General features: G+C 41.7%; 1 protein-coding gene across 1 annotated transcript in view; it reads left to right on the top strand.

The window, feature by feature from the left end:
* ush2a (Usher syndrome 2A (autosomal recessive, mild)) overlaps positions 1 to 23,607 on the top strand; it is a 203,433-nt gene that overhangs the window by 39,995 nt on the left and 139,831 nt on the right. The window contains exons 12-26 of the mRNA XM_041935708.1: positions 1,637 to 1,832; positions 2,148 to 2,278; positions 2,402 to 2,609; positions 5,735 to 6,018; positions 6,659 to 6,884; positions 7,083 to 7,220; positions 8,481 to 8,661; positions 11,609 to 11,772; positions 12,094 to 12,252; positions 12,388 to 12,616; positions 13,688 to 13,811; positions 14,039 to 14,186; positions 16,153 to 16,434; positions 18,338 to 18,513; positions 19,011 to 19,158. Of these exons, the coding sequence (XP_041791642.1) occupies positions 1,637 to 1,832; positions 2,148 to 2,278; positions 2,402 to 2,609; positions 5,735 to 6,018; positions 6,659 to 6,884; positions 7,083 to 7,220; positions 8,481 to 8,661; positions 11,609 to 11,772; positions 12,094 to 12,252; positions 12,388 to 12,616; positions 13,688 to 13,811; positions 14,039 to 14,186; positions 16,153 to 16,434; positions 18,338 to 18,513; positions 19,011 to 19,158 (2,794 nt within the window). The remainder of the gene's footprint in view (positions 1 to 1,636; positions 1,833 to 2,147; positions 2,279 to 2,401; positions 2,610 to 5,734; positions 6,019 to 6,658; positions 6,885 to 7,082; positions 7,221 to 8,480; positions 8,662 to 11,608; positions 11,773 to 12,093; positions 12,253 to 12,387; positions 12,617 to 13,687; positions 13,812 to 14,038; positions 14,187 to 16,152; positions 16,435 to 18,337; positions 18,514 to 19,010; positions 19,159 to 23,607) is intronic.

The following is a 23,607-nucleotide window of genomic DNA, read 5'->3' as shown; positions in this document are numbered from 1 at the left end:
AACACTGTGGATCAATGTCTTGATGAGTGGGTGCAAGCAAAACTCCAAAAATTCCATTGATTGACAGTTATGCCCCAGCAAAGGCAGTGAACAAGACGACTGCAGACTGTTTTGTGATAAAGGAAATACATTCAAAACATTTGTTAAAAACCAACAATACATCTAATGCATTTTGTTGAGAAACACTAAATATAAATATGCGAAACTCTACAGGGCACTTTTAACAGCAGACATATTGTAACTACATGTGATCTTGTGTGTTTGTGTATGTCTGATCCTGGGCCTCGTGTTGTGTTGTAGCTACACATGGGGCTTCTTCTCATACTACCATTAATTTTATTTGTGATCTTATTGTCCTGTCTTTTTCTTTGTGTTCTTCTGTTTTCTGCCCCACGTGTCTCACTCTCACACTTGTGGATTGTTTTCTGTTGCTCGTCTTTCTGTCCCTCCAGTCTTAATCATTAAAACACAAAGGGAATCTGTTTCTCATTTCCCTTCACATCAGTTTCCTACATTTTTCCTCTCCTCCACTGCCTTTTTGTCTCGTATACAAAATAGGAGCCTTTTCCCCCCTATTTCCATCTCCCCCTCCCCCCTCTGTTCCCCCTGCCTTCCCCCCTCCTCTGTGTGTCATACATAATGGGCCCAGTGCAGGTCTGCATGTGTCACACATGGGAGGAACTCCTGTGTTTTTTAATACATTTTTAATCCCGCCATTTGATGCCCCCCTTGTCCACCATAATTTGTACTGACTGCTGAACAAAATCAAAGGGCTTGTACTTGCTGCTTCTTGCCTCTGCTGCTCTCTGCTACAGAAAAATGCATTTTTTATAGCACTTTTTTCCCCTTCCTCTTCCCGTACACACACCTTGGTGTGTTTATTTTGACATGAAAGTGGGCCTTTGTGAAAGCCCTGGCTGTTGCAAGTCACTCCTCATTAGTGGTCTGATTTCCCTATGCTGTCTGTGCATGTGTGTGCATGTGTGTGTGTGTGTAAATGTACTGGGTCCTTATTATATAGTAGAGAATACCTCTGTGTTTTCTATTCAGTTATGTGTATTATTCTTCTCTCTCTTTAGGTTTAGATTTACACGGGCCGCTGATTTTTCTCTCTTTATATTTGCCCCTCTCTCTAATTCTGTCTCTCTTTCTCACTGTTGTCTGTCTCGATCTGTCTTTGTTCCATAAAACCAAGCGTTTCACTTGTCATGGGACCATGTTTCTGTGTAAATACTAAATGCACACAGAGTTACTGTTAGCCAATGCACCTTTTTTTTTCTTTTTTTTTTTTCTTTACCACCAAGGCTATAATTCATTTAAATCTACATTATATGGTGTACTCTCACAGATGATAAAATGCTACTGATTATTGTCTCAAACTTGCTTACTGTCACTGTTTGGGTAGTTTGTCCAGTTCTGTATCTATTTGAACTTGCCCTCAAACAAATATAAGTAGGTGCAATTCTGTCAGACACTCTCTAACATTGCAGTTATTAAGATTTCTGCAGAGCTGCTAAGTAATTAAGCTCATTTCAATAACGGCAATATGACAGCATGTCAAAACAGTCTGTCAGATTAAAATATAAAGGAAAGAATGTATGTTTGTACTTATACTCTATGTAACTGCTTTCTGCAGTGCCAGCGTTGTGCGCCTCTCTACAATGACAAGCCATTCAGGTCAGGTGACCAGCTGCAGCCCATGAACTGCCGCTCCTGCCACTGTCACGGTCACGCCCTCTCCTGTCATTATGATGTCAGAGCTGATGACCAACCAGATGAGCACTATCGAGGAGGAGGTGGCGTCTGTGACAACTGCATGCACAACACCACGGGTACATGAGTTCGCTAATTACCTTTTCACATTTTGTGAGAACTAAATGTAATTTGAAAAAATCAGACTTAATTAACCCTAACGTTAAAGCACTTTGAAACAGTTACACTCTTCATTCCATAGGCTTTCATATTTTACTTCATTCATTTTAAAATGTTGGCGAATGGTGAGTGTATAATTAATGTAAAAACAAATATAGACGAATACAGCTGTACACGAGTTTGTATTACATTGTTCCAAGAAATAAAAACAAATCTACCTGTTCCTTTGGTTTGCTTGCTGTCTGTCTCACTGTTTCTTTCTCTCTCGCTATCAGGTAAGAACTGTGAGCTGTGTATCAGTGGGTTTTTCAGACTGGAGGAATCTGATCCCACTTCACTTGACGTGTGTCAACCCTGCAACTGTCACGCTGCTGGAACAGTCAACGCCGGCATGAAGTGTGCACAGGTACACACCACCACGAACAGCAATTCAGTTTGGATGATTTGGATGTTTTTAAATCAGTCGAAAACCTGTTTTTCTTTCTTTTCCTTCCTCATCCCTCTCGTCCTCTGTGTTTCTCACCTGCAGGTAGGGGGTCAGTGTCAGTGTAAGGTTGCAGTGACAGGTCGTCGATGTGCAGACTGTTTGCCTGGTTGGCATGGTCTTAAAGCATCAAATCCGAATGGCTGCACCCGCTGTAACTGCAGTGACATCGGCATCATCAGCAACTCAACAGGAGGAGTTCCCAGTTGCAACCAGGTCACGGGACAGTGCCAGTGTAAACCCCATGTCACAGGTGAACAGACAAATACTGGAGAAAACCAGCTTTTTAAAGTTGTAATGTCTGACATCCTTGTTTTTGTGTTGTATTTTGATGACATATCAGATGGAAGTGCTGTTGTGCTTTGAACTGCACTTCTCAGGGGACAATCACGCGACATTTGAATGTCAGAGATGCTTCTTGCCACCTGCTGGTGAGGTTCATGCCATCCCCCGAGATCCTACCTGTTCAAGCCAGGCAGCCTCATTGTGGGCGAGGGTTCAGTTAAGATAAGGAAAAGATAAAAGTAATTTCAAGGCAATATCGGCAATCTCTTCAGACCTTGGTATTTTACCACAGCGGCACACCTCTCAACTCCAAAACGCCTGCTCCTTAAAGTAGTTTCTATTAAAAAATGTCCCAAAGTGCTTTGTCGATAACTTGTGCTTTTCAAAGGAACAGTTACACTGTTTAATTGTCTAGTAATGGCATCTTAATTAATTCATAGGCACAGCTCATCATTGGGACGCACACGAAAGCAAAAGGGGATACACTCAAACCAAAACACACATGTCTATACACACAGACGTAAAGGCACACACATCCATATCCCAGCGTGTTTTTCCAGCCAAAATAAACAGGCTTTTCTGCTGGCGGTGCTTCTAGCCGTTGTGCTTCTCTTTGTGATAAATGGTTTCACTCTCTCCCCTGTGTGTCTTTGAAGAGCAGGCTCGTATGAAATGCAAAACTGGCCAACGCTCCTCGACTCGACGCATCATGGTTATTGCTAAGCCTCGCTATCAAGGGCCCTCGGTTGTGCGTGTGAGGGCGGGCATGTGTATGTGAACTTGTAAATGTGTGTAAGAGTGTCTGTTTTCTGGTTATGTATATGTAGGAAGGAGAGAGTCTGGATCTGACCGTGTGTTCATGTACGTTTGTCTTTGCCCAACTGTATGTATGTAATGTATGATTCTGAGTTTCTTGGTGTGTGTGTGTGTGTGAGTATAAAGTCCTTCATTTGTGCGTATGTGTGTGCACGTGTGCGTGCGTGCCATCAAGGACTAAGCTGGTATTTAATTCTCTAATTCAATGCCAAGTTGATTAAAACAAACTGCCGCAGCCCCTTGTATTTTTCACACTCCCTCTTACAAGACCCACTTTCGTTTTTTTCTGTCCGTGTTTGTTTGGTTGCTCCCACAGGTATTTTTCAGAAATGAGATTTGATTATGGCAATTTATTACCGCCAAGCTGATACTTTGAGTAGAGCAATGGCAGGCACGCTTCAGAAGGACGGAATTGAAATGTGTGCGCGCAGGCACAGATACACACACGCACACTCATAACAAGGTGCCAGAGTGCAGTGTGTACATAATAGTGTTTGAAATGGTGATGCATGAGCCTGTTAACCAGCTGGCTACTGATAAAAGGGCTGGACCGTGTTCCGAAAACACGCTCACACATATGCACATGTGGACACATACACACCCCAGCACAAAACTACCTACCTTTTCTATCCTGATCTAATATCTTCTAACGTGTTCTGTTCTGTAATATTCTTACCTTTCTTTCCCTTTTCCTGTCTTCTGAATTTTCTAAATATTTCACTTGTTTCTGTCATTGTGTTCGTTGGACTTTGAATGTCACAAAACTAGTTGAAGAATAGGATTTGCAAATGCCAACTTGTTCAGTTCAATGTTAAAAATGTAGAAAATATGAGTAAGATGCCAGCAAGTGTGGGATGCTTTATAATTTATATAGTTTTAATGGGAAACATTCACGCTGAATACAATACATCAATGCATTGTTAGGGCTGTAAGCATCATTCTGTCAGCATACGTATTTACCACCAACGCACTCAGACGTGCACACACACCTCAACACGCACAGAGACACACACACACACACATATCTTCACTGCACTATTATGAAATATGATCTATGGCGAGAAATACATTCATATCTATAAAATCATTAAAGTGGGCAGACCAGGGGAAATGCCAAGTGTCTGCTGCACACACGTGGTCATGTGCACTAACACAGATACGCACAGGTTTTCTCATGAATGTATGTTGCACGCACACACATTCACACCCACCCACATATGAACACACACTCCCTCATAAACGGCTGTGGTGACTGCGTTGCCCCCAGGCATCCATTTAGGGACAGATTGCCTGTCATGGAATACGTATGGCATATTCAAATAAGCCCTGCACGCTCACACTGCATATCATAGTTTAACTAGCCTTACAGCTCAGCACTGCTGCTGTAGCCATAAACCTTGCTACAGTACCATCAGTTTTGGTGCTTGTTATTGTACAGTGATTAGTAACAGAACAAAAATCATTTAAGAAATAATTTGCCACAGTGTCAAAACAAAATCCTGACAGCTGACAGACGTAACCCCCAATTTAAGATAAGTAAGTGAATGCGTGAAGACATAAAGAGCAATAACTGAGCTGACGCTGTCAGTCGGTTCATTTCACATGCTTTACCGCATAGCTCCGTTTGCCATTGAAAACATTGAGACATGTTATTTAACATAACATAATATTTAAAATATGGTAGGCCTTAATTGTTCAAGATGCACTTTTGCATCTTAAAATGTCTTAAAATTTTTACAAGAAAATCTTGTGAAACTTGTTAATAATGAATAATTCAAATTTTCTTCAACAAACGGAAAAACAACCCACAGTTGTTCTTCTTTCAGTTCTTTAAAGGTTTAATCGTGAGCGCAGCTCACCTTATCTTGTTTTTACACCTGATGCCAATTCACTATTATTTTTATATTCCTCTATCCATCTTTTCATCCCTCCGTCTCCTTTTTTTCCTTCCCTCTATTCTTTTCTTGTAGTTGCTTAATTTATTTATTTTCTCGCTCAGTGAAATTAAGTGTTTGGCCTTAGGTGAGTGATCCATCATATGTAGAGGGCCTGGCCCTAATGATGGCAGTTTTATACACTCTCTCGCTCTCTCTCTCACACACACACACACACACACACACTTGCACACACGCACCCACAAATAGAGAGAGGCTAAATGCTAGTTGGTGATCAAGTGAGCAATTCACTTTCCTTTGTGTTTCTCTCGGCTGGTCCCACTCTGTCCTCCCCTCACCATCTCTGTAAATGCCTTTTCCCTCTCTCATTTTTTCCTTCCAGGTCTTTCTTGTGACCGCTGTGAGTTTGGTTATTGGAACCTGTCCCACCCAGACGGCTGCATCCCATGTGACTGTGACCCCTTGGGTTCCCTCAGCCCGTTCTGTGAGCCTGAGGGGGGACAGTGTGAGTGTAAGCCCGGGGTCGGGGGGCAACGCTGTGACTCTTGTGGCAGAGGTTCATATGGTTTAAGACTCGAGGGATCCTGTGCCCCCTGCAACTGCTCACAAGAAGGGACAGTACCCGGGACAGACTGTGATCCTCACACTGGCCAGTGTGTGTGTAAGGCAAGTTAACAAGTGTACATTTCCTTTTCTTTTTTATGACATTTTTGTCATTATTACTGACTTTAATGCCTGTGGTCAATGATCAGCAAGCCGTCTCATATTGGAAAAAGCAAAGATAACCTCCCCCCACTGGCTTGCAATGCCACTGGTGGCTGCCGGCCAGTGAATAGCAGTTAAAATTCTGTGAAAACATATGACGAGAATATGAGGGTGCACGTCTGAAGCCGAGCGAGATGAAGAGGTTTACCAGGTTACCAAATAAAAATGTTAATTGTTAGGCACCTGGTGACTCCTGAAAAAGGATCTCCTCTTGTTTGACCAAGTTTTTTCTTTCACCCAGCTCTCTTCAATAAAGTCTTCAGAATCTGAATTATCAGCCACCACCACTTATGATCAAGGTGGCATCTACTAATTAGAAAAAACACGATAGTTGGACAATGTCAGTGGCCGAACCAACAGCAAGAGGTGTGTTTATTTAAAACACAGACTTCTTTCCTCGGCTGTCTTTGGGGTCACTTTGGTAGTTGATCTTATCATGACACTTCATTATTACTTCATCAGGCACACTGTCAATCCTCCCATCTTTTGTACACTTTACATCTCTCTTTCCTTCCTATCCATCCTCCTTTCTTTCTTTAAGGAACACGTGGAAGGCCGTTTCTGCGACTTTTGTCGTCATGGTTACCACACCCTGGAGCAGCGAAACTCCCTGGGCTGTCTGCCGTGTGCGTGCGACATCCATGGCACCGTGCCAGAGGGTGTCTGTGATATGTGGACCGGACAATGCCCGTGCCGGGAGGGGGTGGAGGGCGCACGGTGTAGCAACTGTGCCCACAACTACTACAACAGGAGTTTACATCTCCAGAGTAAGACAGCACAGCATCAGTTGAGAGACAACGTAGTTAAATTAAAGAGAATAGATGTAACTTGTGTCCTCTTTACCTCAAGGGCAAAAACTTGTTGGCCATAATTATATCATTTGCTTTTGTGTTTTTGTGTAGTGGCAGTTTGGGGGAAAAGTCTGAATCTATTCTGCCCTCTGATGTTGTTTTGTGTCCCATCAGCGGGCTTGTCCCAGGCCTGTGTACCATGTGTCTGTGACCCCAGAGGGACAGTGCCGGGGTCAGTATGTGACAGCACCACAGGACAGTGTGTTTGTGTCCCTACACGCAATGGACAGGACTGCAGCGGCTGCCGACCTGGTGAGTGTGTTGGAAATAATGGAAAGGTGGATAGATCAACAAGAAAACTAAGGAGTGATTGTTTAAATGAGGTTAGAAAGGTTACAGCCCAAAGATCAGACGACGCAAAAATAGTAGAGATGTTAGAGGAGAATGTTCAGGAACAATGGTTGGTGCTCCAGATCTTTAGTATCCCTTGTTTGTGTGTGTTGGCATGTGCCCTCTGCCAGATCTCCACTAAGTGATTGTCCTGTTTGTGCCAAGCACCATCTTCTCACTCATCTCGCTTTGGTATTGTGTGTACATTACCTCATGTATTTGATTGTGTGTGTGTTGGTGTGTGTGGTTGGACTTATGGGGCAAGAGGTAACAGATGCTGTACTGAGTCAGTGATGGAGAAGGACCAACATGTTTACTGCGGTTGTGAACGGCTATGGGGTAACAGAGGACAAAGGATAATAGTTATTGTTTCACAAATACCTACAAAATTTAATAAAGGCATTATTCAATACTGCTATTAGGCGACATAAATGTACTGATTCTGTTTTTGTATTCCATTATTTCATTGCTTTTGCCAACAAACTGTCCCACATAATTTCCTCTGCCAGTTCATGACACAGTATACATGCCATTGAGAATTCACTGTCGAAGTGGCTAAATAGAATATCTGATTTGTATATTAGCTGCTATTAGCCTTGAGAAAAATAAACTGAATTGATTTATGCTTTAGAACCTGGAGTGCTTAATGTAACCTCACACACACTTATTGGCTTTGTGTTAAATTTTATTACAAATAAATGGCAAACAACACCCCTAATGCTGATTACGAGAGACAGAGAATAATTGTCTCAAAATTGTACCAGGCTGCAGCCCTCATTCACGATTTAGGATATAAGGAATTTCATATAGAACGCTATAACACCGTATAATTTGATGTTTTCAAAAAAGAGAACAAATTAGACACTATTCAGGAATAGCATGTGAAGCACTGTCAGCCCACTATTTATTGTGTGGAAAACACAACAAACACTAAACCACTGGTCAGAATCATTTTGGATGCAGCCACCTGTGAATGTAAATGTAACCTGGACGTAAAAGAACTGATTTGAATTGCATTTTTAGAAATCGTCATGTGGATTTGATTTGAAACCTGTAAAAATCAACACAATCACAAAGGGAAGAAGATGGAAAAGAAAGAAGCATAGAAGGAAGAAACTTAAGAATGATGGACAAGCTATGGGATTTGTGATTTTGCTTTATTTTGTGTTTGTCTCGGTCCAGGCTTCTACCTCTCCCCAGATCAGAGTATGTGTGCAGAGTGTGACTGCCATCCCATGGGAGCATCGCAGCGTGGTTGTGAGAGCCAGACTGGACAATGTGTGTGCGTACATCCCTCAGTGGGGGGGCGACGCTGTGACCAGTGTCGTGAGATGTTCTTCGGATTCAACCCTGGCCTGGGCAGGTAACCCACATAAAGCCAATCACACACACAAAGATAAACACCATATCTGTTTGTCGTACATCCTGTAATGCTTTTATCCATTAATTGCATCACCTGCACGTTCACACACACACACACGTGTGCACTACACCTATGAGTACACACAGCAGCAGGTGCTGTCTCTGTAAAGACAGTTTACAGATTGGTTGGCAGACATATGACTTACATGAGTTAAGAGCTGGTTTGACCTTTACCACTCATGTCTCTACCTGCAGGCTATCTCACACACACAACCACACACACACACACACACAGCCACACAACTTAAAACACACATACACAAATGTAACCGTACACGTTACATCCTGTGCAATACTGGCCCGCACACACCAAGTTCCTCTCAACAGGGTGTCATAGCAGATAGATGATCCACAAACTGCTTGACGAGTGGTCCACCCCGTGTGTGTGTGTGTGTGTGTGTGTGTGTGTGTGTGTGTGTGTGTGTGTGTGTGTGTGTGTTTGTGTGTTTGTCTGTGTGTGTCTGTGTGTGTGTGTGTGTGTGTGTGAGCTGACCTTGCCTGATAGCTGTATTCCCCTGTGTTCAGGCTGTGCCTGAGATCTCCTCACACCAGAGGGGGATGGCATGATGGAAGGAGGGAGAGAAAACAACAGAGTGATAAAGAGTTTATCTCACAAAGAAATTAAGGACGGGACACACTGGGAAGAAAAGAGTGCAATAATTAAAATATGACAGAAAAAACAGCTGTGATGAAGAAAGAAAACAGAAAAGGAGAAGGTGGTCAGAGGCGCACAGGTCTTGTAAATGTAAGCATCAACTTTGTTTGTACCAGTGCAGCGAGTCTGAACCTCCGTCTCTCTCTGTCTGCCTTTCCTGTCTTATTTTCTGTCTTTGTGCAGGAAAAATGACAGAGTCTTTGGTTATTACTGCTGAATGGTTTTCTTGTGCCCAGAGTCGCTCCATAATAAGGATTTCTTCATCTAAATGTCATCAAGTAATTTATCCTCCCCCTTCAATCAATAGGCTTTACACAAATGAATTTACACACAAATTGATGTGTGAGCAGTTGGCTGAAGATGTAGTCCTGTGTCTCTCTGTGTCTCCATGGAGAACTGGGTCAGAGAAATGCTGACCACCGTTCACTTCATCACATGGAAATATGATGGCAGTTCTCTTTGGAGAGGTTAACTGTTGGCACACATTCACTTATTCACTATACCACATAACTTTATTATAAGGGATTACATATGTAATATTCAGATAAAACCTACAGTTACATACATTTTTTGTTATTGAGACACATCTTTTAAAGTAATTTGGAAAGTTATTACATGACACATGACAATTTTATTTTGCACGCAAATCCCTGCATGTCACTGTTAAATGCTGGTTTGTGTTGGCATGCTGTATCTCTCACTAAATACACACTCTCTGTCACACACATACTGTACTCTGAGGCTGATGAAAAAGGGGAGAATGGGTGTGATGTTGGTGTTTTCTTTCTCCTTGGGAATGGAGTGAAGGTCGAGTCAGTATGGCATTGGTGCGTATGTGTGTATTTGTACCTGTGTATTTTTGAGTTTTGGTGTCTGTGTGTGTATGTGTGAGCACCAGTTGACAGGACAAATTTGCGGCTCGTTAAGAGGCTGTGGCTTTTCACACCGCAAGAAAGAAGGTGTGTGTGTGTGTGCGCGTGTGTGCGTGCGTTTGTGTGTGTGTGTGTGAGAGAGAGATAGCATGTGAGTACAGTATGTGTAAGAAAGAGAAACACACATAGCTATTGTGGCTGTGTGTGTGTGTGTGTGTGTGTGTGTGTGTGTGTGTGTGTGTGTGTGTGTGTGTGTTTGTGAGACAAATAGGGTTTATACAGTGTTACTCTCTATGTCAGTGTAGTGTGTGCATGTGAGCCAAACATCTTCCAACAAGCAGATTGTGTTGCACATGTGACCATGTGTGTGTTTGTGCGCGCCTGTGAATGTGTGTAAAGGTGTGAGGTGGCTGGCCGGATGATCACCCGCTGCCCAGCCCCAGTGAGGGTAACACCACACTGGTGACCCAGACACATACACCGTCAGACACACACACACACACACTTTGACAACTCTTGCAGTTTCTGTGAAGTTAGTTTCACAGCTAGAGGGTGATAGTGGGTGGGATAGACGGTACTGAGGGTCTCCCTCACAGTGATAAGGTGAAGACCCAACACCTTTCAGACACAAACACATGACCAGACAGCCGTAAGTTATCTTTAAACATTTGCACACTAATGCGTTATCTTTCTTTATTTTTGGCCTACCTCACCATGACCCCCAACTAATTGCAAATGCACTGCATATAGCACTTTTCTAGTCTTACCAGCAACTCAAATCACTTTACAACACAAATCAGCATCCACCCATCCCTACACACACATCCATACACTGGTGGCAGAGGCCACCTGACCATCAGGAGTGATAACCACACACCGATGGCACAGCATCGGGAGAAATTTCTGCTTCAGTGTCTTGCCCAAGGACACTTTGACATGTAGACTGCAGGGGCCAGGAACTGAACCACCCACCTCCTGATTAGTAAATGACCTCTCTACTTCCTGATCCACATTTCCCCCATGTTAAGGCTCTATTTTACAGTGGAAGCAGGAGTATACAGTATGTCAATAACAACATCTATGTTGTGGTTTATAAAACCTGACAAACCTTACAGGGAGTCTGCAGTTTGTTTAAAAAAATCTCTCAAATAGCTTCCAAAGTAAAATCTCTATGTTCATAATAGATTTGAATGTATTTAAGTTGTGTGCGTCAAAGAAGTGCAATGTTTTATTCCAACTGTATTCATCACAAGGCGCAAGGTTGTTTTCAACCAGCTAGGTTAATAGATAGCGAGCCATAAATTAAGATTGTGAATGGAACAAAATGTCTTCATGAATTTTACTTTTCTTTTCTTGACCAGATGCCAGCCTTGTGCATGTGACCCGATGGGCAGTATCAATGGTTCATGTCATCCAGACTCAGGGGTGTGTGTGTGCAAGCTGCTGGTAACTGGAGGCAAGTGTGATGTATGTCAACCTGGAGCGAGTCATTTCGACCCTGAGAACCACTTTGGCTGCAGTAAAGGTCTGTTTTACATGCAAACACACATACAAGCACAAATCCAAACACTCTGAATAGCTGTCTCCACCTGTTTCCAATACTTGTACTTATTAATAAGTGTATGATGAACTATTCCTTAAAGCAAAGATTCAGTACATCAGCGATTTTAAAAACTAATTCTAATTCTGAACTGTTGCCATCTGATTTTGGGTGGCTTGCTGACTTATTGTTGATGCTAATAACACAGCTACACGCAGTCAGCATGCTCTAATTGTGTAACCGTTTGCTCCTGGAAAATGACAGAATTTAATCTGGTCATCTCTTCTTCAATTCCTGCCTCTGCAGCACCCTGGCAGCAACCTTCACCAGTAGGTTTTGCTTCCAGTTATTCTTCCATTCATCTCTCTTGGCACCCACCTGACTCCCCAAACTCAAACAGACTCAACTACACCCTCATCAGGGATGGACAGTCTGTACATAGCATCCAAAGTCACTATCCTTTCAGTAAGTGGCCACACAGGTTTTCAAACAACATCAATTTCACTATTTCAAATACATGTGAAACAAACACTGTTGTCCCTCGATTGTGTCCTTCTACTCTAAACTCATTTTCCACCTTATTTTTTCCTTCTTCTTAAGGCCCTGAATCATTTGAAGACACTGGTTTGTTTCCCTACACCAACTACTCCTACTGGCTCATGACTGCTAATGTGGCTGGCGTAACAATAAGTGCACTGGCCTCATACCAAACTTTAGGTGCACCACCGGAAGCAGAACAGCTCCATTTAAACCTCGTGGGACGACCCGGCCCCACCACCGCTAGCTTTAACTGGAGTGCACCACGAAATGACACAGGCCCAGTGGAAAGGTAAGGAAGGAGGGGAACTCTTAGAGAGCAGAGCACCCTGGACTCCGGTCAGCACAGCTGGACCACAAGTCAACATTCAGATTTACGCTCCAACTTGTGGGTCTTCAGGGTGAGGAGAAAAATTCTGTTGCTCGACCAACAGTCAATGTTGTGGTTCAGACTGAAGCTGACTGGTTGAATGAAAACATTGTAATTATCAATTATCATGTCGTTAATTTTGCAGCACATCAGCACAGCTTGAGGGCACTTGCCAAAAGTGACCTATTGAAGCCTCTCTTGGAGTTGCAATTTGATCCAAAACATTCAGAATTTTTAATCCCTTCAAGCAACCTAGGTTGAGCCAATGATATAATAATTAAGAGAGAGATGGAGAACACCAGTTGTTGAGAGCAACTAAGTGAAGGACTTATGGGTGCAGGAGGGAGATGTATTCTTTGCTGGAAGCCTATGAGGAATCAAAGGATGTGCAGTATGAACAGTTGGCGGGGAGTTAAGATGGAGAAGGGATTGAGTGGAGGGGGGAAAGGAAAAACATTTTGTTTGCCAGTTTCCCTCAGGGTACAATACTAGAAAAATTAAATCTTTGGAAAAGGGAACATTTTATGTGCATATGAATGAAGTATCACTAAGTGGTATAAAGAGTAAGAGGTTATGAACAACTGGAGGTGGAGGATAGATGTAGGAATGGAAGAGAGAGAGAAACATGGAAAGTTTGAAACAGGATGTGTGAGATAGACCAGCTCTTATTTTTATGTTTATATTTTTTAAGATTATTTTGCAGCATTTTTGCTCTTAATTGATAGTGTATAGTCCAAAGGCAGGCAGGAAATGTGGGGGGAGAGAAAGGGATGACCTGCAACAAAAGCCTGGTTCCACACCTTTGAATTGCTGCCAACAGTTCAAACTGGGAACGTTGCAGTTTACATGGTGCTCCTATTAGCCCCGAGACCCCCGCGACAACCCAGCACTGGTTTTTAACTGAAACAAAGCCATGGGGCCTAGTGGAGTAATAGTGACACATGAAAATGAAGGAAAGAGGAATTGATTATCACAAGTTTATGTCTCCCACAGGTTCGTGTTATCGTCCACGGAGTCATCTAGTGGAGCAGAGCCCGTCATTCACTACACAGGCTTATCTACAGAGGCTGTGGCAAGTGGTCTCAAGCCCTTCACCCAATACACTGCAATACTGGAGGTAGAAGGACAAAAAGCCACCAGTGCTTTTAGTGTCTGCATCTTTTTGAAAAATATATCCAAAATTTGGAGACATGATTCTCAATCCCAATAAAAAGATAAATATGTAAAGCAATTGAATTATTAGTTGAATATAGCAAGTATACTTGCAAGTTTTTCAACCAATGTGCATTTTCAGCAGGTACAGCCTACAAGATGAAAATGACACAATCCTAACCTTGTCCACAGGCCTGCTCATCTGGGGGGTGCACTTCTACCCCACCCCTGTCTCTTCTGACAGCCTCTGCCCCCCCACAAAACCAACCCCCACCCAGGGTCACTGCTACAGGACCTCATACACTGCATGCTTCCTGGGAGCCCCCCGGTCAGCCAAATGGTAGGACCCCAAACATACACATACAAACTGTACAGCTCATGTAAGACAGAACAACATGCATAGGCACAAACCATACACACATCACACATCCATGCATTCACAGATGCACCTATATATGTGTGTTTATTTTAAGTATGTTACTGTTACATGACATATCAAATATATACATCATTAATTGAATTAATTGACACACACAAAACACCTTTTTGACTAACATGAAACACTTGCCTCGTATGGCTTTTAGGTTTGTGTTACTGAAAAAGTATAAGAATCAACTAACACCCCACACACACACACACACACACACACACACAGAAACACGTAGCGCCTTTGGTAAATCCAGAGAGCTTTGTAATGGCTCTAAGGCTCAGTGTCATACAAAGCCCTGTAACCTGCATTTCTCTCTCTGTTTGTGTCCCTCATTTTTTTTCTCTCTCTCTGTTAATCTGTCCCCCTCCCCAGTGTCATACTAAGCCTCGTTACATGAATATCTCTGTGTCTCCTGTCTTCTTTTTCTTTGCCATCAGTTCATTATTTAGAAAATAGTTGATACAGCTCTCAACAGTCCTGACCTGTACCTCCACCTCTTTTTTTGATCTGGGTTTGTTCCCTGACTTGGCCAGCCCTGTCTTGTTCCTTGAACTTTTGGCCTCAACTAGAAACATTTTAGCAATTTAGAAAAATTGATGAATGAGAGTAAAAAAAAAACAAAAAACACAGGAAGTGATCAATTTTAAATGCAGAGCCTCTGGCATCACCAGCTTTTCATTGGCTGGTGTTATTACCTGCACCTACTCAGCTCTGATTTGCAATTGCAGAGTCTCTTCATAGGTGTGTGTTTGTATTTTTGTTTACGCCATCTGCCCTCAACTTTTCAGCTCTACCTTTTCTGGATTAACAGTGGCAAAGACATTGAGGACATTTTCAATTTTGGAATTAAATGATAATTCACAGACCGTAAAGGTAGAAACATGTCACTACTGCTCTCACTGATGTATTTACTTTTACAGGAATAGATAGTGAAATCACACAAATAACAAAGTCCATTGTTTACTATCTGTTTGCCAAAATTTTATATTTTTAATAAAGATGATTATCAGTCAGAGTGTTAACAGAGTGTTTTGGAGGCCTAAAGCTAGTTTAGAGTCATTACATATGGATTCAAGTAAGCTAATGTTGTAGGAACTACTCTATATGCACAATATTAATATTACAGAAGGAAGGAACAGAAAGGGGAGGAGACAGGCTTAAAAAAATAATGCAGTGTAAGTAATAAAGGCTGACATGGATACAAGTGAAAAGAAAAGAATAAATCGAGAGCAGGGTACTGAGAGGGCATGCAGGGTCTTTTAACAGAGGTTCTATGTTATTTGATTTTTTTTTTGTATGCTGTACTATATAACAACATTCTGACACTCATCTATTCCATCGTGGGTCTGTAAGTCTCTTATTGTATTTTGGTGCCTGCTCTGTCCTCATTCTAACCCAGCTCTGTCATTTTCCTATTAACAAGTGGAATAGAGCATGAGAGATTAGGACAATAGCCTGATATCCACCAGAGAGCTAAACGGGACTAGCCAGGACTTAGTCATTATCAGCCTGTTTTCTACTACAGGGCCAAACACTGGCCAGGGCTTTCTCATTATTTGTGGTGTTAGATTTTCCTCAAAACAACACGACTGTGTTGACGAAAATGTACAAATTTAAGCATCCTGTTGCCAATAGGGATGAGTATTAAGCAGGGCCACAGTTTCTAATACAGTTTCTTGATGTTTTGATATTTTTAGCACAAAAAGGCTGAAGTGCCACTGGGACACTAATTCAGTACAAAGTTAAGCTAGTGTAACAAAGAAAACTGCTGCAGTGTTTCCCTAACAAGTCCTGCAGCTGCAATTGTTGCTTCCTGTATTAGCGAGGAGTTCTTTTGTGGTAACTTTATTTTTTAACCATTTTGCGTTCTATACAGGTGTTATCACAAGGTATGAGGTCTTTCTTCGTGGGCCAATGGAATCGCAGAACCTTTCAAGTCCCACTGTGGAGGAGAGAGTGTTCTTCAGCTCTGGTTGGCTGGATCCAAGTGTTTCCCCAGAAGCACAGCCAACCAATAGGAGCACAGTCTCACCCCCTGAGAGCAGTGCCATTGTAGCAGGTCTGCAGGCCTTTTCCACCTATCAGATGAGAGTTGTGAGCATCAATGTAGCAGGCCGTGTCACATCAGGGTGGACCACAGCACGCACCATGGAAGGAGGTTTGCGTTACTTCACGTGTATTTTTTGAATCTGTTTGTATCCAAGTTCAATAAAATGACCAAGTTAAATCAATGTACTATTTACATTTCAGTTTAGGTAGGCAACTGTAGGTAGTAGAGTTGCGTTGATATTTTAATTATTCTTTTACCGGCAGTGATTAGACATCAAAGTCAAATGACTTCATAGTCATCAGAAAGGTGGGTTTCCCCATTGATAATGAGTCTGTTTTGTTTTCCTTTGAGCGTTTTAGAGGACAGACTGTATGCCAATTGGCAACCATCATAGCTGAATGGTGAGGTCAATGTGGAAGCTTGAGTTCCTCTCATGGCCATTTGAAGCTAACTTTGTAAAAATCCCATATACAACATCCATATTCCCATTCAGAAACTCCCAAGCAGTGTCTTGAAATCTCAAGTAAATTTTAATCTGGTAAGCTGTGGTTGCTCCTTCATAGTAAGGTAGTTAGTTAGACGAGTAAGCAGGTCAGAAGGTAGGTAGATGAATCAGGAAGATGAGAAAATGGCTGTTGTTTTAATCTGAATATTATATTTTGATTTCTGTGTTGCTCTGGGCTGAAATTTTCTTGGGAAATGGCATGTGAATGATGTGATTGCAGTGAACCTAGAGATGGCTGACCTTTTCTCAAGCAGAAGAGTGCAGTATAAACAGGGGCACAAAATATTCAAATGATGGAGTGACACGAATCCGAAATCTGAGTAACTACCAAAATGTAACCAAATGATGTTTTGGTCTAAATCTGTCCACCAGAGAAATTTTCTGATGGATGTAGTAAAAAAATAAAATGCACTGAATAAAAAAACACAAGCATTTGTCATAAGGAATGAAGAGAAAGGATGTAGAGAAGGAGGGAGGAAATAAAAAATGCGTGTGGGGGGAGGGGAAACTCATTAAGGTATTTGAATTCTAAATAGATGATATGGCTCATTAGGACTAAACGATTGCCTCCAACATCACTCTGAGCTATGTGTCTGGATAACAAGCATATGATAACACCATTTTAAACGTGGAGTGTGTGTCAGTGTTTGTGCGCGTACATGTGCTGTGTTAGAAAGGAAGAATATGACAGTGCTAATGTCTGCAAAGAAATCACATTTCACAGCATATTTCACAGCCAGATGCCATCAACAGCAGAATAAAAGAATCCGTCTCTCTAATCTGTCGTGTAATAGTGGCTCTCACAACCGTAGAATGACAGAATGCTTAAATCCGTTAAATCCACATAATATCCACTCAGTCTCCATTTTTAATGTATGTGTTCATGACTAAATTAGTATTTTATTTGTAATTAACTTTCATTTTTAATGTATTGGTTCAGCAGTCTGACAAAAACTTCACCAAAAATATTAAGAAAACATTCTTTTTAGCTCCACCACTGATATTTGACAATCAAAAAGTGAAATTGATTGTAGAAGGCAGTGTAGGCAGTGGTTTCTTACCTGTATAAACGGGTTACCCTATCTCACTTACTGATGACTTGACTGTCAACAAGAGGTTGTTAAATGATCAGTGCGAGTTCTTACACGTGTTCCAGGTTTCTTTTAATCATTCACTGTTCAAATACACAAGATCATCGTAAATTATTTTTTTAGTTTCAAAATAATGTTTGTAACAGGTGAGAGACCATGTGCTGTGTTCTGTTAGCAGCGTTAGATAACTAATGTTACCTCCCAACACTTCCTATACAATGTTTTATAATTTGCTAATTATTTCAACATAAATTTACAATAGATCTGTAACATCTCAACAAATGATTTGTCATTCACAAATACGCATAAATGATTTGTTTGTGATTAGTTGATAGTTAGCTCATAACTAACTGATGGATAAATATGGTGTGTGATGTGTATTTTCATGTGCATACGTGTGTGGCCATGTGTCCAGTCCCAGAGTTTATGGCTCCTCCAGAAGTGTCTGCACTGTCATCCACAAGTCTCAAAGTTGAGTGGAGCTCTGCCGAGGGTCGAGGGATCATCGCCAGGGGACGAGTCACAGAATATCGGGTCAACGTGCTCACTGAACAGACCAACAATCCCTATGCTCCTCCGCTTATCAGCCAGGTAAGACGAACACACTGACATCCGCTTGCACATAATGAGCAGGACACCTGTAAAACAGCTTAAAGCTTCCCTACAGCCTCACACACACACACTCACACACAGCTAGGGTAAGGTAAATGCTGTTGTATTAGACCATCCTTCGTACAGCTGCTTTCATCATGCTTTTCTTGTGTAGAACATGCTCTTACGTGCACCAGCAGAGAATGAATAAACTTGTAATCGAGCCAACACTTGACTGGCTAGACAGTTCAATGAATTGCACTTGATTTGATGCAGCAGTGTGTGAGGAAAGCACTGATATCTTATCAGATTGTGTCTAATTAAAAATAGTGGTCTCGTGACCAGAATTATTGCGCAATTAATCACGCCGCTGTAGTGTAAGGGCTGTCAGGTCATGTGGACACCTGCTACAGAGTGTTTGTGTACAAAGTCTAAGTGAGTTAAATCACTGAGGTCAGTTTGTAAAACTGGTTCATTTCTTTGGCTTTCTTTTTCAGGTCTTACATAGGGTGGGACCATCATCACAGCCTGTTTATTTAGTGAGAGGATTGAAGCCTTACCATGTGTACAACTTCACAGTTACACTCTGCACAAAGACAGGTTGCATTACCAGTCAGCCAAGCGCAGGACGGACCCTACCAGCAGGTAAAGGAATATACCAAAATACACAAAAACATACAGACAAACTACATACTGTATGGCACCACAACAGTAAGCAGCTCTATACAAGCTCGGTTTAAAAATATACAGTAGAAATGCTAATAGGGCCAATACATTCTCTCTCTCTCTCTCTCTTTCGCTCTCTCTTATAGAAACACACACACACACACACATGCATATATATTTGAGAGATATGTATAAAATAGATAATAGTTTACCTACTTACTGTCTGTGGTGCTGAATCATTAAAGCGTGCAGCATACATATCAACTGCAACACAAGCCTCTGACATATGCACACACGCATCCAAAGGCACACAGTCAGTCACTGGGTACTTAAGTGGCGACAGCATTGGTTGTGTTAACCAGAGGGGATATTCATGGCGCGCCGCAGTAAAAACAATTTACTGTTAATTACAAGGAGAAAAATGTGGCGTAGCACACACTTCCTGCTGGCCATGAATCAAACACACACACAGTACAGAAACACACACACGATGTCTCTCTCTCCCTCTCTCTCCTTTAGATTTATAACCATTAGGAAGTAGAATGAATTAGCTGTGTTTAATAACTCAGGCACAAATCTATGGGACTGAGATGAGCACTAATTGATCAGTTCAGGATGACATAGGCCCACACACGCGCAGAATTTTTATTCAATGTCTTCATCTGTTTCCCTCTGACCGTCTGTTACTTTCTCACTTTTTCGCTCAATCCATCCTTCACTCCCATCTCTACCTGACGCTTTTCACTTGAACACAAAACAGCACATGGCAGCAGAGGAACATGAATCACTCAGCAATATACATATTGTACACACACGCACGATTGACCCTCCAACACACTTTTCCATCTGTTCGCTCATGGTTTCTACTCTTGCTGCTCATTTTATGTTTTTTTTCCCAGTTTTCTTTTTGTTTTGTTTATCCCTTTAGGTGAGTAGACAATGGGTGCTCTGAGTGGTTGTGAAAAAAAGAAGCAGCCTTTCATCTATAAATACTTGCTCAGGGATTTGAGCTTTTGAACGTACTCTAAACAGCTACATCTGTTGACATAGCGAATATTTTTATTTCATACAAAGTCCTTCCTTGTGTTTATTGTGATGAATGATACTTCATATTGTAATTGGTGGACTTTTTAAATGTATTTTTAATGGCTACATCTGTTGACACAGCCACAGTGTTTATTTCAAGTGATTCCAAAGACTTCTCTTGACTGTAATACAGTACAATACAATATGGCTTATTGTACCCAGTTGACTTTTTGAATGTATTTTTAACAGCCACATCTGTTGCCACCATTGTGTTTCATCCAACACCAAAGATGTCCCTTGTTTCAACTATAAGAAATGATAATGGCATATGCCGTTTGGCAGATTTTTTGCTTTTTTCATCTCCAAACAATTTGCATAGCATGTGCTAGTCCACTGGGCGTTGAGCTTCTGTTGCAGCTCCACAGCTCACATCACTTTTTTAAATTCACTTTAAAACTATTGTCTCTAGGGTTCACATTAACTATTTAATAATAATTTTAAACAGCATAATCTGAGCTGTTGGGAGGTGCACACTCCCGTAGTGCTGTATTCAAAAAGTTTTTCCTTCATAATCTATCAACAATAAGGAACAAATGTAATCATGAGATGAAAGTTCTGAAAAGCTGTTGCCTCTTATTTGTTTGTTGTTGTGACCATTGTATGCTATACGTGTTGCACTGGTCTACGTATTGCACTGCATCAACCACCACTTTCCTCTGCTTTAAGCCAAATATGCTTCCTTTTCTCAAAGAAAAATCACATCTCTTTATACTCTGCACCCTTTCTCACCCTGCAGAAAGATATCCAAACAAAATTTTGCTAAATAATCGCTAACCTTATTTTTTCTAAAACGATCAACTATATTGCTGATGTAAAATTAACAGAGCATAATAAATTATAGTGTGTGTTCATATGTAATCTCTTCAATTTTTTCATCCAAACATATTGTAGCCTCTTTGGTCCTACATTTGTACTAAAATCTGAAGAAAAACTTCTGCATGATTGGTCCACAGGCCTGTCCAAAAGTTCTTTTAATTGGGTCGTAAAGTGGTATTTCAGAGAACTGAAATGAATATTAAGAAATCTCCTGAATGAAACTCTGTGGAGGAAATGATCCTCTCATTAAGTGGTACTCCTGGTAAGGTGTACTTGAGCGTGGTACGGATGCACTGATAAATCTACCACACATAAGGCTGGGCCATTAGAGTCAGCTACCATCTGCTGTAAGTGAGCGCAGAGCATCTGTGAAACCACTGGAGTTACACCAAAGCACATGACTGAACATTAGCGCGCACACTGAGACAGACGTAACGACACAAGCAAAGAGCTCTGTCCGTGTGTGTGGATGCTTTTGCGATTGTTTCAACGTGTGTGTCTTTCCACAAAGTTATCGATCACGACGTAAAGCGAGTGGCTAATCAGGGGCTGATGGTGATGTTTTATGTATCCTACATCCATAAAGGCTTGTTCTACAAGACATACACACAGAGAGACATACACACATACACACTCACACTGTAACACCACTCAACAGAACAGGAACTTTATTGATTTACGCATAATTGGCCTGAGGCCCTTCTTGAGGAGAGAAATATGCATGGCAAGGGATCGCCATGTCAATAAGTGGCGTGCTTGTGTGCGTGGTGTAACTGTACGCTGAGAGCCTGTTAAGACATGTCAGTCGCTGTAAAAACAGAAAACACACACACATGCACAATTGCTCCTGGGAGCTGGCCCGCGATTTAGCTGCTTCATTACCATGTCGGCAGGTAAAATTAACCTTTCTGGTGGACTGTTAACCTTCTGTGTGTGTGGGTGTACGTGTGTGCGCTTGAACACGCGCATGATAACGCAGGTGGCTTTCGTCAAACTGGATGTGTCACAGTGTTAAGTACATTTCGGTGAGTTAACAAGCGGATGCAATAAATGAATACATGACATGCAAAGAATACAGGACAGCACATTAGAGTCCCACAGATCACCACAGAGGGAAGTTTGCGCAATAGCATTTTTACCCTAAATCAGTGTTCTGTTTGGGGTTCACTGCACAGCTGTAAATTGCAAGTTGCAACAATTTCAGACAGCACACAGAGAATACCTTTATAACAAGTATCTATTAGGGCACCCCAAAAAATGAGAAACTTACAGCTGTCAATGGGATTTGATATGAAGTTGGATGCCAAAAAACATTTTGCTAAAACAGCAGGTGATGTTACACTGGTAGGTGCAACAGATGATGTTCCCCAGGACAAGGACTCACATGAAGACCCTGAGGCAGCTGCTGGAATGTAATAATACATTCTGTAGTAATAAGAAAGTTACTTGTGACCCACTCAGGAATTTTTGTTTGCGCCTCGGAGAAAATTGGTGAATGTGTAAGAATAAATCTTTTTTTTGTTTTGTTTTTGCATTCAGTGTCACTCCCACTTTTGACTATTCACTGATCTCACACAGACACAGAAGTCGAATGGGAAGAACATGCACTTTGAATTTTACTGTTAAAGTGAAAATATCTTCTTTACTTCTCCAACATTATACAGTGTGAAATGGTCTGTGTTTCCTTATAGTTTTAAGGAAGTCCAGTTGAGTGTTATGTTGGGTGCCATCATAGCTGACAATAGCTCTGCCAGAGTGAGTGGATCAATTATAATACCCTCAGTTAACAGTGCATTCTCACAGTCAGACACCACCCAGGGGCGCTCCAGTTCACTGAGGTCAGACCAGTTTGATCTACCCTCAAAACCGGAGGAGCAGAGGAGGAGCGTGGTCCAGGAAACCTGCCTCAGCCTCTGATGCAGTGAGAGGCTTGTGTTGCCCCATGCACAGATACTGTCAGCCTTCGTTGTTCACAACTAAGGTCTCCTACAGTCTGTCACATGCAGCTACTTCTCATTTTAATGAGTTAATAATAACAATTATTGACAATTTCTGGACTATAATTTGGAGAAATCACATTATTAAATGTTCGTGCCTACTGTCTAACCGTTTGACCCTAATAGACATAAAAACACACACACATGCAGAATTTGGCTAAACAAAAATAATGATTTGTTTTCTTCACACATCATTGGAGTACATCATTATTTAAAACAAGGTGTGTGTGTGTGTGTGTGTGTGTGTGTGTGTGTGTGTGTGTGTGTGTGTGTGTGTGTGTGTGTGTGTGTGTGTGTGTGTGTGTGTGTGTGTGTGTGTGTGTGTGTGTGTGTGTGCGAGCGAGCGAGTGTGTGCGTGCGCGTGCATGTTTGTGTGTGTGTGTGTGTGTGTGTGTGTGGTGGGGGGGGCAGTTAGTGTTCTAAATGTCACCATAGCTCAATTTCAATAGACTGGTAAGCTATCGATTGGCAGTAATTTATGGTTTGATGTGGCAAGATGAGCCGCCTAAGACAAGCTGTCCACTTCCCT

The sequence above is a fragment of the Chelmon rostratus genome, chromosome 1 (assembly GCF_017976325.1).
Source record: "Chelmon rostratus isolate fCheRos1 chromosome 1, fCheRos1.pri, whole genome shotgun sequence".
Classification (NCBI taxonomy): Eukaryota; Metazoa; Chordata; class Actinopteri; order Chaetodontiformes; family Chaetodontidae; genus Chelmon; species Chelmon rostratus.
The sequence above is the reverse complement of the archived record's forward strand: the minus strand, read 5'-3'. Positions and strand labels throughout refer to the sequence as shown.